Source organism: Sparus aurata, chromosome 22 (assembly GCF_900880675.1).
Source record: "Sparus aurata chromosome 22, fSpaAur1.1, whole genome shotgun sequence".
Lineage (NCBI taxonomy): Eukaryota > Metazoa > Chordata > Actinopteri > Spariformes > Sparidae > Sparus > Sparus aurata.
The window spans coordinates 29,984,900-29,997,727 of record NC_044208.1 but is presented as its reverse complement, the minus strand read 5'-3'; the positions used below and the strand labels follow the sequence as shown (position 1 = coordinate 29,997,727).

General features: G+C 37.9%; 2 protein-coding genes across 2 annotated transcripts in view; both read right to left on the bottom strand.

The window, feature by feature from the left end:
- LOC115574089 (NACHT, LRR and PYD domains-containing protein 14-like) overlaps positions 1-12,828 on the bottom strand; it is a 915,401-nt gene that overhangs the window by 384,046 nt on the left and 518,527 nt on the right. The window lies entirely within an intron of this gene.
- Positions 4,428-12,411, bottom strand: LOC115574112 (interferon-induced protein 44-like). The gene is made up of 8 exons (XM_030405362.1): positions 12,381-12,411; positions 8,360-8,407; positions 8,232-8,265; positions 7,853-8,048; positions 5,832-5,978; positions 5,549-5,720; positions 5,131-5,231; positions 4,428-4,965 (listed from the first exon to the last, which is right to left on the bottom strand). Exons 2-8 carry the CDS (start codon positions 8,403-8,405, stop codon positions 4,786-4,788), a joined length of 876 nt encoding a protein of 291 aa, XP_030261222.1. The 5' UTR covers positions 8,406-8,407; positions 12,381-12,411; the 3' UTR covers positions 4,428-4,785.

Here is a 12,828-nt window from a genome sequence, read left to right as displayed (position 1 = left end):
AACAAATGCATGGATTAAAGCAAAAAATCTTTGTAGCCAAGTCATATTCCCAATTTGTAATTTGTGAAACATGTTACAGGGCACGTTACTTGACACGTGCAAAAAAGATAAGATAACATTTACAGCCTCACCCCCCACCATGTCCTCTAATGCAGACATCAAGTTTAGATAGATAGATAGATAGATAGATAGATAGATAGATAGATAGATAGACAGATAGATAGATAGATAGATAGATAGATGGAATTACTTTAATGATCCCAGACAGGGAAATTATTTTGTTACAGCAGTAGTGGGTCCGCAAATAAAACACTTTGTACATAACATAAATAGAAGTTTAAATATTTGACCAACAGTGTTTTACAGGAGGATGATCTGAACAGCTGTTCTATTCTGTTTTTTGTCTTTTCAATGTAATTTTCAATCAATGAAATCAAACTGTGCCTTTTTTTGCCAAGCTTCTCTCAAGTTTTACTCTTTCAAATAATCAACCATCTACAGAACTTTTCAGTACGCTATTTTTCTACTTCTTCTTCTCATCACCATTATCATTAATTATTATTATTATTATTAATATTGTTAAAGTGAGCCTCTTATCGTTTAACAGAAAAATACATCATGCAAACAGCAACTTTTGCAGCCTTGTCAGTCTGATGGCGAGTTATCACCTTTTCTATCATACTGTTAATAATCAAAGAAGCTCTGAGGCTTTACATTTGTTCTATATTAGGGATGTCCCGATCCGATCTGTAGGATCGGGATCGGAGCCGATCTGGGCATTTTTCCGCTGATCGGAATCGGCAATTTTGAACGTGGACCCAAGCCCGGTTTTTTTTTTTTAACGTCAGAGCACAAATTGTGGCAGAACGCAGACGCGCGCGTGGCGTTACTCTGGCAAACCAGTGAATACAGTGTCTGCAGTGTGGAAATAACGTCAATTAGAAAGCGAAAGCAGTCCAACGGCGACATGTAACATCGACTATACGGCGGTTTCGCGGAGCTGCATTTTACTACTCATTTGATACAGCATATACAAAACAAAAACTCAAATAATACAACATGTTCACTCGAGAGTACAGGCAAGAAGACCAAAGCAGCAAACATTCGCGGATACTTTAAGTTATGAGAAAATAAAATAAACAAATATCCTCAGCGACATGTCCACAAATAATACAGAGAGGGTCATCAAATTAATCGCTCTGGAAAACCAGCTCATCTCTGTGGTAGAGGATCAGGGTTTTCTTTGTCACCTGGAGTTTTTGAATCCCCGGTATGCCCTACCATCTCTGCATTACATTTATTCCACTTTCGAGTTACAACATGCCGGTATATGCGCACTAGTTCCGTGGGTCTCATACAGCATGTAAAGCAGGCAATCCAGGAGATGCTGAACGCGTTAATAGACAAGCAATGTGTCCACGTCATTTTATGTGACAACGTAAAGTACATGAAATAAGCAAAGGATTATATGGAGGTACCAAGCGTGAGCTGCGCCTCACACACACTTCAGCTGCTGTACACGAGGGTCTGCTGTCACAGTGCAGCGTCACACACTCACCTGCTAACACAAGGAAGGTGGAGGCCAATGTTGTAATAGCATATGCAGAATAATTAAGAGCTATATGAAAGTATATACTTTGTTTCAACAAAATAAAATAATAAAAACCTATTAAGGAACAGCTTAGATGCAGGTACTTTTTTTCTTAATGCAGCGGTATTATCTAGGAAAATATTAGTTAAGGCTAAGTATCGGATCGGGACTCGGTATCGGCAGATACTTAATATTAAAGGACTTGGATCGGGATCGGGGTAAAAAAAACCTGATCGGGACATCCCTATTCTATATGTTATAATACAAGATTTCAGCATTGAGCTACAAGCAGGCTACATTCATGATTTTGTACAGTCAAACTAACCAAAAACGTCTTGTTGATCAACATAAAGTTTCAGTAACCATGGTAACTCACAGGCCAGAGGGGAGAGACGCTGGATGAAGTCGTTTACACAGATACACTGCAGACAAAGTCCAGACTACAGTTGTTATTTCACACATGCAGCACACAACAGGAGACTCTCCGTGTCAGACGAGTTCTCACGTGTTGACTAAACTCAAAAATTAATTGATAACGTAGCTCCGATTCATTCAATTGCCATTCTAAAAATAGACCTCTAGTCACGTAGCGACCGTGTTTACTTTCGGTTTTAATGAAACGAAACTTAAGGAATTAACGACTCGAATCCCGCTTGAATCCCGAATCTCACGAATCTTCATGCGTTTGGGGCGCTACAACTACTGTACTGCCACCTGCTGGGCCGGAGGGGAAACACGGGAGATTTAAGGGAAAATATGTAAACGGGAAGACGGCGGGACAGATGATTAAAATAACGGAATTTCCCGGGGAAAACGGGAGGGTTGACAGGTATGCTCTGGATCCGAACGGGTTTCTGGTTCTGCCGTTTAATCCTGATGTCTCAGCACAAACTCACACACGTAGAAGAACTGTGTTTACAGCTAACTGCTACATGAGCTAACACACCGAACACGTACCGTGCTGCTGCAGACCATCAGCCAAAGTGAAAGTAACTGAACAAGGAGGAAGTTCAGCTTCCTAATATGGTCCGAGGAGGAGCAGCAGCTAAATTTGGCTCACTAGAGCAGAGCAGGTTGGTCTGGACCTCTCTGGGTCCTGAGCTGAGCTTCATCAGGGGTCCTCCTGCCTCACCTGACAACCCTCCTCCATCTGACAGAACAAGAAGAAGTGGACCCGTACAGAACACAACGAGCTATAAACTAGAAATATTTATTAAACAGAATTTTATACATACTGTCTCTCTCTCTCTCTCTAAATATATCAGAGGAGGCTCGTCCATAGAGGCAGAGGAGGTTGGTCCTCCTCTATTTTTGAGAGGCAAGAGGAAGATCCTTTTTTTTTTTTAAGAAAGAGTAACTGGTCGAAATAAATCATTACCAAATATCAGTATCATTTATAAAATATTATATATATATATTATATCATAAAAATCCACTTAAAACGGTTGAACAGCGACAGCTTCAGACAGAGGAGACAGAGCAGTCTGTGAGAGGAGCAGGGAGCAGGAAGGTGGGGGCTAGAGGAGGACGGAGGGCTTCTGTCTTCCGTGGGAGGGATCTCCTTCCATTCACTCAATGCATTTAGGATTTTTTATTGTCACAGTAAGAATTATGGCCCATGAGCCACCATTCAACGTTCATATTGTTCACAATAAATGACAAAAACATTTCCCTACTATCACAAAAATGAAACACAGAAACATTGGTTTTCCTCTTGTCCTCCCCAATTTTTTCAGTCACCAGTTGCCACTGGTATATATATATATATATATATATATATATATATATATATATATATATATATATATATTTATATATATATATATATATATATATATATATATATATATATATGTATATATATATATATATATATATATATATATATATATATATATATATATATATATATATATATATATATATGTATATATATATATATACACCACTGGCAATTAGTGATGGGAACACACACATATGTATATATATGTATATATATATATATATATATATATATATATATATATATATATGCCAGTGGCGGCTGGTGAGTGGTGGACCGTGTCACCAGCACTCACCAGCCGCCGGATTTTGCCAGCTGGAAAGTGTAAGTGATATTTAAACAGCCTAGTCACCATGATAAAACATTAACAGTAAATGTTTCTGCAAACCACAGATACGTCAGGGTTAGTAAGAGTCAAAACGACATTCGTACCAAACGTGCTACATCATGTTCACATTACATGTTTATTAACTGACTTTCACATGATAGGGTTGGATCGCAGTTCGAGTCTGTGTTTCAGCATTTCTGAGTGTGAAATCACCAAGTTTCTTAAAGGACGTGAGAGGATTCATTTTTGTGGCGACCAAAACAGGTGTTTTAGCAATAACACTGTGTTGAAACAAAAGAGAAACGAAAAAATTCAACCTAAACAAACGTTAGGCTGCAAGCTAGTGAAACGTTCAGTTTGAACTCATCTGTGGTTTTGCATAAACGTACTGAGTTAACATTTATTCTGGAGATTGAGTAGTCACAGTTTCCATCCATTAGTGAAGAACATGTTTATCATGTCAGTCTTCAGTTCTAATGATTCCTACAGCTCTCATGTTTCTGTAAAGAATGAGCGGAACACAAACTACTTTGTCACAAAACATTCAAGAAGTTTAGTTCAGTATTAATTTAGTATAGGTCTTCTGAAAATGTGTGAATCAAATGTTCTTTGTGGCATCTTAACTTCTTCTGAGTGATTCTGATGGTGACTATTTGGGCCCATTTTAACAAGGCATATTTAATACATCAATTTGACTCAGCTGCAAAAACTACAATTGGAAAGTCTTGAAATTTTGATCTAAATATTCAAAGACATTTCTTTATTTTGGCAAAAGGTATGTTTTTTAATAGACTTACAATGTGCAAATATGATTTAAAGTGGTTGCAGAGCTCGACTTTAAATCTGTATGAACCACAGCAAACACTCCTGAAGAAGCAGATTAAGAGTTCCTGATTGTTTGACTTTACTGCAATAACTGTTTATTCAGCCATATTTTATATCACAGTTAAACTAAAGCACATACAAACACATAAACATTGATAAGAGCAATGAAGTCACGCACAAGATTGTGTTAGAGATGCTGCAGGTTAATGTCACTGATTATTATTTGACATAATTTATGCTGTATTAAGCAAATGTGTCTCAACATCCAGACTGAGTCTTCTTGAAGTTGACGTGGTCGTCTCCAACGGTGAGGATGTGTTGCAGGGCGCTCAGGATCAATGAGTCGATGTCGCTGTCGAGGTTTATCTCATCATGGTAGTTCTTCACAGGGAAGATGCTCTTCATGGGGATCCCCACTTCTGCACTGAACTGCTCCATCTGTACAAAATAAAACATGTCTTTGTTCATGAATTACAGCTCAGAATTTTTTGTGTTCGCTGATCTGATCAGTCATCAGCCATTAAAAACATCTGGACCATGTAACTCATTTTCAGCTGTGACTCCATCTGTTTGCAATTTCATGAAATAAAAATGTAAACATACCTTTTCCTTCATGTACTTGACCTTGTAAACATTCTGTAAATCATTTGTAATTTCAGGACAGACTTCATCAATTTTGGTGACAATGGCCACTTGAGGAATATCTGTAGGAGAACAGGAAACTGTAGCTGACATGAATTCAAAAGGAGCCGGAGAACAAAGTCTAGAACACAAAGCTGAAGCACTTCAGTGAATATTGATTCACAGGATGAACTGGCAATTAGTGATGGGAACACACCCGAAACACAGGAGGCAGGAAGTAACACAAAACATGACATGTGAGGGGACTGAACCTTCAAAATAAAACAGGAAACAGACCAAAAGCACAAACCCTGGACTAAAGCACTATATTAGTATGATTTTATCAAGCAGTGTGATCTGTGACCTCTGTAGACAAAAACCAACAGACGTCTGTACTCACCCAGAGCACTGGCTTCCATCCTGATGTCCCGAATCTTCTGCACAGTTTTGTCATTCATTTGAGAAACTGTGCTTGCAGGAATGACACAGACCAGAACGTGCACTTTGTCATTGTCAGCTGGAGAACTGTTATAGAATGGATCATCCTCTGACAACCTCGATTCAGGATTGAACTGAAAAACACATTTTAAAACAAAGCTGAATGAAAGCTGCATTATGCATGAAATAAAACATCAGAATAACCACATCAACTAATCTTGTGTAAAACCATTGTGCAAATGTACCCTGTAACAGTCCATCACACGTCCCTTCAGAGCCAGTTTGATGTCATCCACATGGACTCCTTTGATTGGCTCCAGGCCCATGATGTCATTGAAGACAAACGGGTAGAAGGACTGTGGGTCTTCTCTCTGGATCTTGTAGGTTGTGTACTGTAAAGATCATATGAATAACAGACAAACAGACAAACATTACCGAGCTGGTTCACAGTAAACTATATTACATTAGTTCTCTTTCCAGCAGATGTATCATAAGCAACTGGAGTTGTTTCAGTTTCTTGAAGACATTTCACCTCTCATCCAAGAGGTTTCTTCAGTTCTACCTGTGGGTTTGCAGGCTTTTAAAATCTGTGTGGGAGTGTCCTTACGGAGTTGTTAAGGACATGTGTGAGCTCTGAGTTTCAGAGTTGTTAGGGCCACTCATGGGTCGTTGACCCAACTAGCCTTCATGTTGGTAGTTAGGTGAGCCCAGGTGTGAATGGTTGTTCAGCTGTCTGGGGAGGGAACTCAGTATTGCATGGTAGGTGGGTGATAAGTGATGTCTTAGACCACCTCCTCTGTTCAAAGACAGTCATTCCAATTTGACACCGATGGATTTTTTTTTACTCCTCTTTCAAACCATCCGTCTTCTCTGGACAAGATGTTCACACTGTTGTCCACAAATTCATGTTTTTTCTCCTTCAGATGTGAGTGGACAGCAGAGTCTGGACCTGAGGAGTCGGCTCTCCTGTGTTGTGCCATTTCTTTATGGAGTTTGGAATTTGTTGTTACAATGTATAAAATCTGTGCAGTCCTGCTGCATTGAACAGCATAAACTGCATTACTCTATTTATTCCTGGGTGTTTTGTCCTAGGAGTGACAAGGTTCTGCCTCTGTATGTTGGTTGGTTTCAAGTTAACCGGGATATGATGTTTATTAAAGATCCTCTGAGTCTCTCAGATGATCCTGTGACAGAAGAAATCACGAATGTCCAGTTCCAGCAACAGGTTTTAAGTGCTCCCCTGATGTGCTTCTGTTTCTTCTCCTTCCCCTCTTTCTTTGTGGGCACGGTCTCAGCCTGATGGTTTAGGGTTCTGATGACCCCCCAGCTTGTGCTCCAGTGGGTGATAAGAGTCAAACAGCAAGTACTGATCTGTGTGTACGTTTTCTATACACATCAATGTTGGTGCCTCTGTCCTCTTCAAAGTGCACAGTACACTGAATGAAACGTAACCAAGAAACTGAAACAAGTTCCAGTTATACGGAACTTAGAAGTACCATGACCTGGGTGACTGAGAACCGTCATCAGCATTCATTGATTTAGTTGAGTTCACTCTAATTCTGTAGATTTGAACTCTTTAAACGATGAAGCATAACCTGCTTCGCTTTGCAACAATGAGTTGTTTTATTCAAGAAAAATTATTTAGATCTATGTAACTGCGTAATTTTTGTCAACATTTACTTTATCAGAAAGTCTTATTAATGTTGTAGATGGCTGATTTTGTGTACAGAGGAGCATTTTTAGCAACCAATCATTCTACAGTTTCCTGTGTTAGCCAATAATGTGTTGTGTATGTGTGTGTGTGTGTGTTCTGTTGATCAATCGTCCATTATGATCATTTTATAAAAAAGGAAGTTGTTGGAGCTCTGCAGCAGTCCAGGTTATCTGGCCACTGCGGCCTTAAACAGTTGATCTGCATAAGTTGTGTAGAATATTCAAAAACATTGTATCATAAATTATAGTTTCATTGGTGGATTGTTGTGCTCAAAAGGATTTTATGTCAACATTATTTTACAATGTCTTCATGCTTTTTTTAATCACACATTAATGGTAATTAAAAGGTAATACAAAGACAAAACCTCTTTGTACTTTCTGGTCAAATGCAGTTTAATAATAAAATTATTATTATTATTATTATTATTATTATTATTATTATTATTATTAATAATAATAATAATAATAAACACAATTTCACTGTAAAGCTTGTATATGACATAAATAAATTTGGATGTTTTATTCAAGCAAGACAATCACAAGTTCTTCATACCTTTTTGGTGAAACTGCCAGCGCTGATGTTATCCTCCAAAGCCAGCGTGTACATTCTGCCTCGTAAGACACTCTGGACAGAGTTGATGAAACTGGACTTTCCAGCTCCAGCTGGTCCATGAAGAAGAATCCTGATCTGCTGACCTTCAACATGAGGTTTGTAGTTCTTCACAAACTGCAGAACGCTCTGTTTCTCTCTGCTCAGGGAGGGAAACATTACATTAAGTTTCAAGCTAAAGTGGCTGAGTTTCCATTTTCTGTTTGATGCCCAGATGTCAGATGTTTTAGGATGTTGTATTCACTGAACAAGGAAACAGGTAAAATTGCAATGTAAAAGTTTTATGTTTAAAATGTCATATTGAAGCTGCAGAAACACTCACCCCCAGTTTATTTTCCTCCAAGGGTTGCTGAGAACTGACAAAGACATGATACATGTTCAGAAAACATTTATCATGAAACAAGGTGTAATTTCCCAGGTATAAAACTACAGTTTGTTTTTGTAACTTACGTGGAGGTGGTTTGGACGCATGAGATTTGGAGTGTCCTTCTCCCATGGCTGAAAAATAACACAGTAAAACTCTTTTTAAGAAAAGAACAGTTAAAGACACAATGTGTAAATTCTGTCCACCTGTCAACGTTTGTGTCAAACACAAAGGGGGCAGCATATCACCAGAGTAACTGCTAACTGCTGCTCACTACACTCTTAGGTTTAGCTATCTATGGCTTTCGTGACTAGCTGCTTTAAACGTGGTAGCTTAGTTAGTCAAACAGCTGGTGACCTTCCATGTTGGCTATAATTTACTAGGAGTCAGCTCTGGGGGACTGGAGAATCTGGACAGCAGACTGGGACTGAACTCAGCTACAGAGGTGATTTACAGCTCAAACCAACACTGTTCTGCTGACTTTGATTCAGTTTGTGTCCACTGACTTTAACGTGACACTCATAACTTTTATTTCCTCAGTATTCTTATAGATTTTTCCCTTGAATTCTGGGTTAAAAATAAGAGTTCTGACTATTTTCTCAGAAACAAAGATAAATTTGAATAAAGTTTGTTTAACGATGAGTTGGCGTGCAATTAAGCTTGTCTTAGATCAGTAAAGGATATAATTTGAATCCAGACCGTGTTTGGTTGTATTTTTATGTTTTTTAAGGTATTACAATTTAAAAGTCGAAAATCTAGCTAAGTAGGGATGTCAGTTTTTTGAAAAGCTGTTCCTAGATAACACATAAGGAGAAAAAGTGTGACTTTATTCCTTCATTTTGTTTACAATGGAGACATAACAGCAGAAAGAGTTGTGCTGTAACTAGAGCTTCATATTCTCAGGAGATTCTGCAACCCAGTGACAGAAGATCACAATGAAAGTAAACGCAGACCTCGGTATTATTCTGTATCCATTACATTGTGCAATCAATATTATTGACACGTTGACGCCAAAACGTTGTCTATTTAATTATATTGTATAACTAACAGAACAACAAAATGTTCCACAGACGCACAGAGGAAACATGTTCTGTTTCATTAAATATAAATCAGGAGCTCAGTGAGGTTTTCAGTCCAGACCTGATTTTATTTGCTGACAGATAAAAACACATTCTGCACGTGAACACATGAATCATCTGTCCTCAGCTGGTCTGGATCAATTACACTAAGACTGTTTAAATCAATGCTGAATATTTTAAAGACAGTACATCAGTGATCATCACCCCTCTTATAACTCTTTTTATGATTCATCAGTGATGATGTGGATATGTGTATGTCCAAAAAACTTAAAGAAAGTTGACACACGTTTGAGCAAGGGATAAACTGTGAAATGCAGAGAAATGTGAATATCATGTAAAATTTCATTTTCAGCAGGACTGTACTGTCTGTTATTGTCTTTGTGTTTTAAAGTTTTTGTCACTCTCCTTTGTGCAACTGTCTACTAAAAGTGTTTTCGTTTCTGACAGACTGAGGTGTTAGTGTCCAAGTCTTAAGAATCATTACATTTGATTCCTTCCTTGAATAATAACAATGAGAAGGTTGGTCTGAAATCTCTAGAGAGGCGAGTTGTTGCAGGAAGACCACAGTGGAAACTTGAGTCAGAGTTGGAGCGAGGAGTTTGAAGTTTACCTCAAGAAACTGAAGCTGAATGTTTTCGGGTTTTGAACGAGACTTTGATGTGCATCCAGGCTGTGGTTAGTTCTCTCCTGCAGACTTTGACACAGCAGACAAGCTGTATGAATACATCTGATGTTTCTTTGCTTGTTTCGCTGATTTAAATCAAGTCTCCAGCTACTTCAGTTCTTTAGCAGAATGCTGCAACTCTGTTTTACTGTGAAGCTCCAGAACTGCTTTGTCCTTCATGATTTTTTGCTTACTTCAACTCATAAAACAAACCAAAAAAAGTATCCCTTTTTATGAGACTGATTTGGTGAATTGTCTCTTTTCCCTTCTTAACGACTGGTGCCCCCAAAGTGATCTCATTATTGATCACAATTAATACTTATCTCTGATAATCCCTAATTATTAATGATGGCCAATTGTAGCCCAAATTCCCTATTAATACTGCATTACATGATCTACATTAGCACTACATATGATGCCCCGTGTGAGGCAGTGTACCATTGGTGTACATTCATAATTGTGTAATATTCATTTAAGCGTAATTTGGACGTGGTAAAATTTGAGATTCACATCCTTTGGCCAAAAGTCGTAACATTTACCCTAATCAAGTGTATAAGTAATTTCATGAACCACAATATTTTTGGGCATTAACTTCCACTTTGGGCCATTTCTATATGCTGCTGTCAATTCAGGTTGAAAGTGCTTTGTAAAAAGTTGTAGAATTTCAGTTCAGCATTTGAATATCCCGTAGTCAATGTGTTCTATTGAAGATGTCAGAATTTGATTTAAGTGCCCCTCGTGTTAATCACAGTATGCCACAGGCCCTCTAAGAAGTTTTGTACTTAGCTTTACAACCATGTGTTTCAGCCCAGGTAAACTGAGGCAATCTGACTGTTACTGCCCTGCATTCCAGCATGATAAGTTATTATTAATCAGAGTTACAAACTGACGGTTTAGTACCTTTTTATGAGACTGATTCAATGAATTAGCTATGTTTTCCCTTCTTCAAGGGTGGTGCCCCCAAGGTGATCTTACGTAAATTGATTCTTATTATTGATCATAATAAATAATTATAATCATTGACCATTATTGATACACTCCCACACTATGTAATAGGGGTTTAACCCCTGCAACACTGTTCCAGCTAGTTAGAACTGAAGAAGCCTCTTGGACCAAAGGTGAAACGTCTTCAAGAAACTGAAACACGACTACTTGCCTATGATACAGCACTAAGAATTACTATGGCCTGGATGACTGAGAACCTTCATCAACATAACAAAATTAAGATTGGGCTTCATATCAGAAAACAGAACAATTAACGACCTGTATGAAAAAGGAGTATTTTCCACACTTCCCCAATCATCCCCTGAAGCCGAAATCGATCAATTCCTTTCCCTCAAATCTGATAAAAACTGACTGATATCCATCATCTACAATACAACTGGCTTCCTGAATCCAGTCCCCATCTGACATCCTTCCATAAGACCTAGAGGCCCCCGCTAGCTTTTATTAGTAACAATCCTAATATCACTTGTGATGATGCTGAGGACACTTTTTAGACTGAGTTAGCTGCTAGAGAAACCCCCTTATCCCCAAGATGCTCTGGAATACCCTGTACCGGAAACACTGATGTATATTATCTGCATAAAAGGAATGAAGGGATTTGAATAAACAAACAAACAAAAAAAAAACTCAAACACAGCAGCTTGGTCAGTGACCATACACCATACAAATCTGATTCTCTTTCTATCCCTCTAATGTTATTTTTTTTTTAACCTGTAGGGCTCCACAGTTAAGTATGCAATTATAAATATGCAATGTCACATTAGACTTTCAAAAGAAAGCATGCTGATAAACATTTAACACATTATAACTTTTGGGCTGTTATGAATGTTGTCAAACATTGTGGTTTGGTTAGGTTAGTAAAAGACTATGTTTTTGTATTAGGATCAAAATAACTGTAAGCTTATTTCTGTCACATCCTGTATGTAACTTAACTTAATGTTTAAAAAAAAATTGGGGGGAGAGTCCTATCTATTAACCATCAAACCATTATGACTGTAACAAAATAAGACCTTTATCTCTATAAATACTATGCATTAGAGGGCTACATCCAAAATTACACCTAAGGGTAACTAAGGTCAAACTATCCATAAGGCCACTGACCAGGCAGTGCAATGCTAGACCAGTAGACTGCTGTAACTACTCGAAAGTCATTTAAAGAAATACTCTAGAAAATGAAATCTTGTTGGCAACACAATAAAAATATATGTATGCAGATAGAATTATTACTTTCACTACACAAACATCTGCAGTCAGACAGGTATTATAACCGAACAGCGATGAGACATGTAAATGTACCATAACTCATAAAGTGAGAAAATAATCTTCAGGCATTATATAGTATATTAAAAACATGCTCACCGTCTTCAGAAAGGCACACAGAATATCCTTAATCCTTCACTGAAACAATGAACACACAGTCTCTTAATGACCGAACAGTAAAGTGATCACACTGATCTGGATCAAAGTTCAGCACTAAATATGAACATTGGACAGGGCGTAGAAATAGTTATTCATATAATCATCAATAAGGGCAACACAGTACTTTTCTACTTTCATTTTCATAATTTATTTTTTGTTATCTCATCAGCTAAAATCTGTTGAAATATCTAAACACTTAAAACCCCCAACAGCTTGTCAGTGCAACACATTTCTCTCTCATTAATTCACTTGAAGTAGAAGCACATGTCGAAACTCTTGAATTTGCATAAGTTACTTCTTAAAAACATCAAAATCCATCCTAGTCTCTGACACACGAGAAGCTCAGGTCAGAATCACTGATGAGGATAAAGAGCAGCTCTCAGCAAGA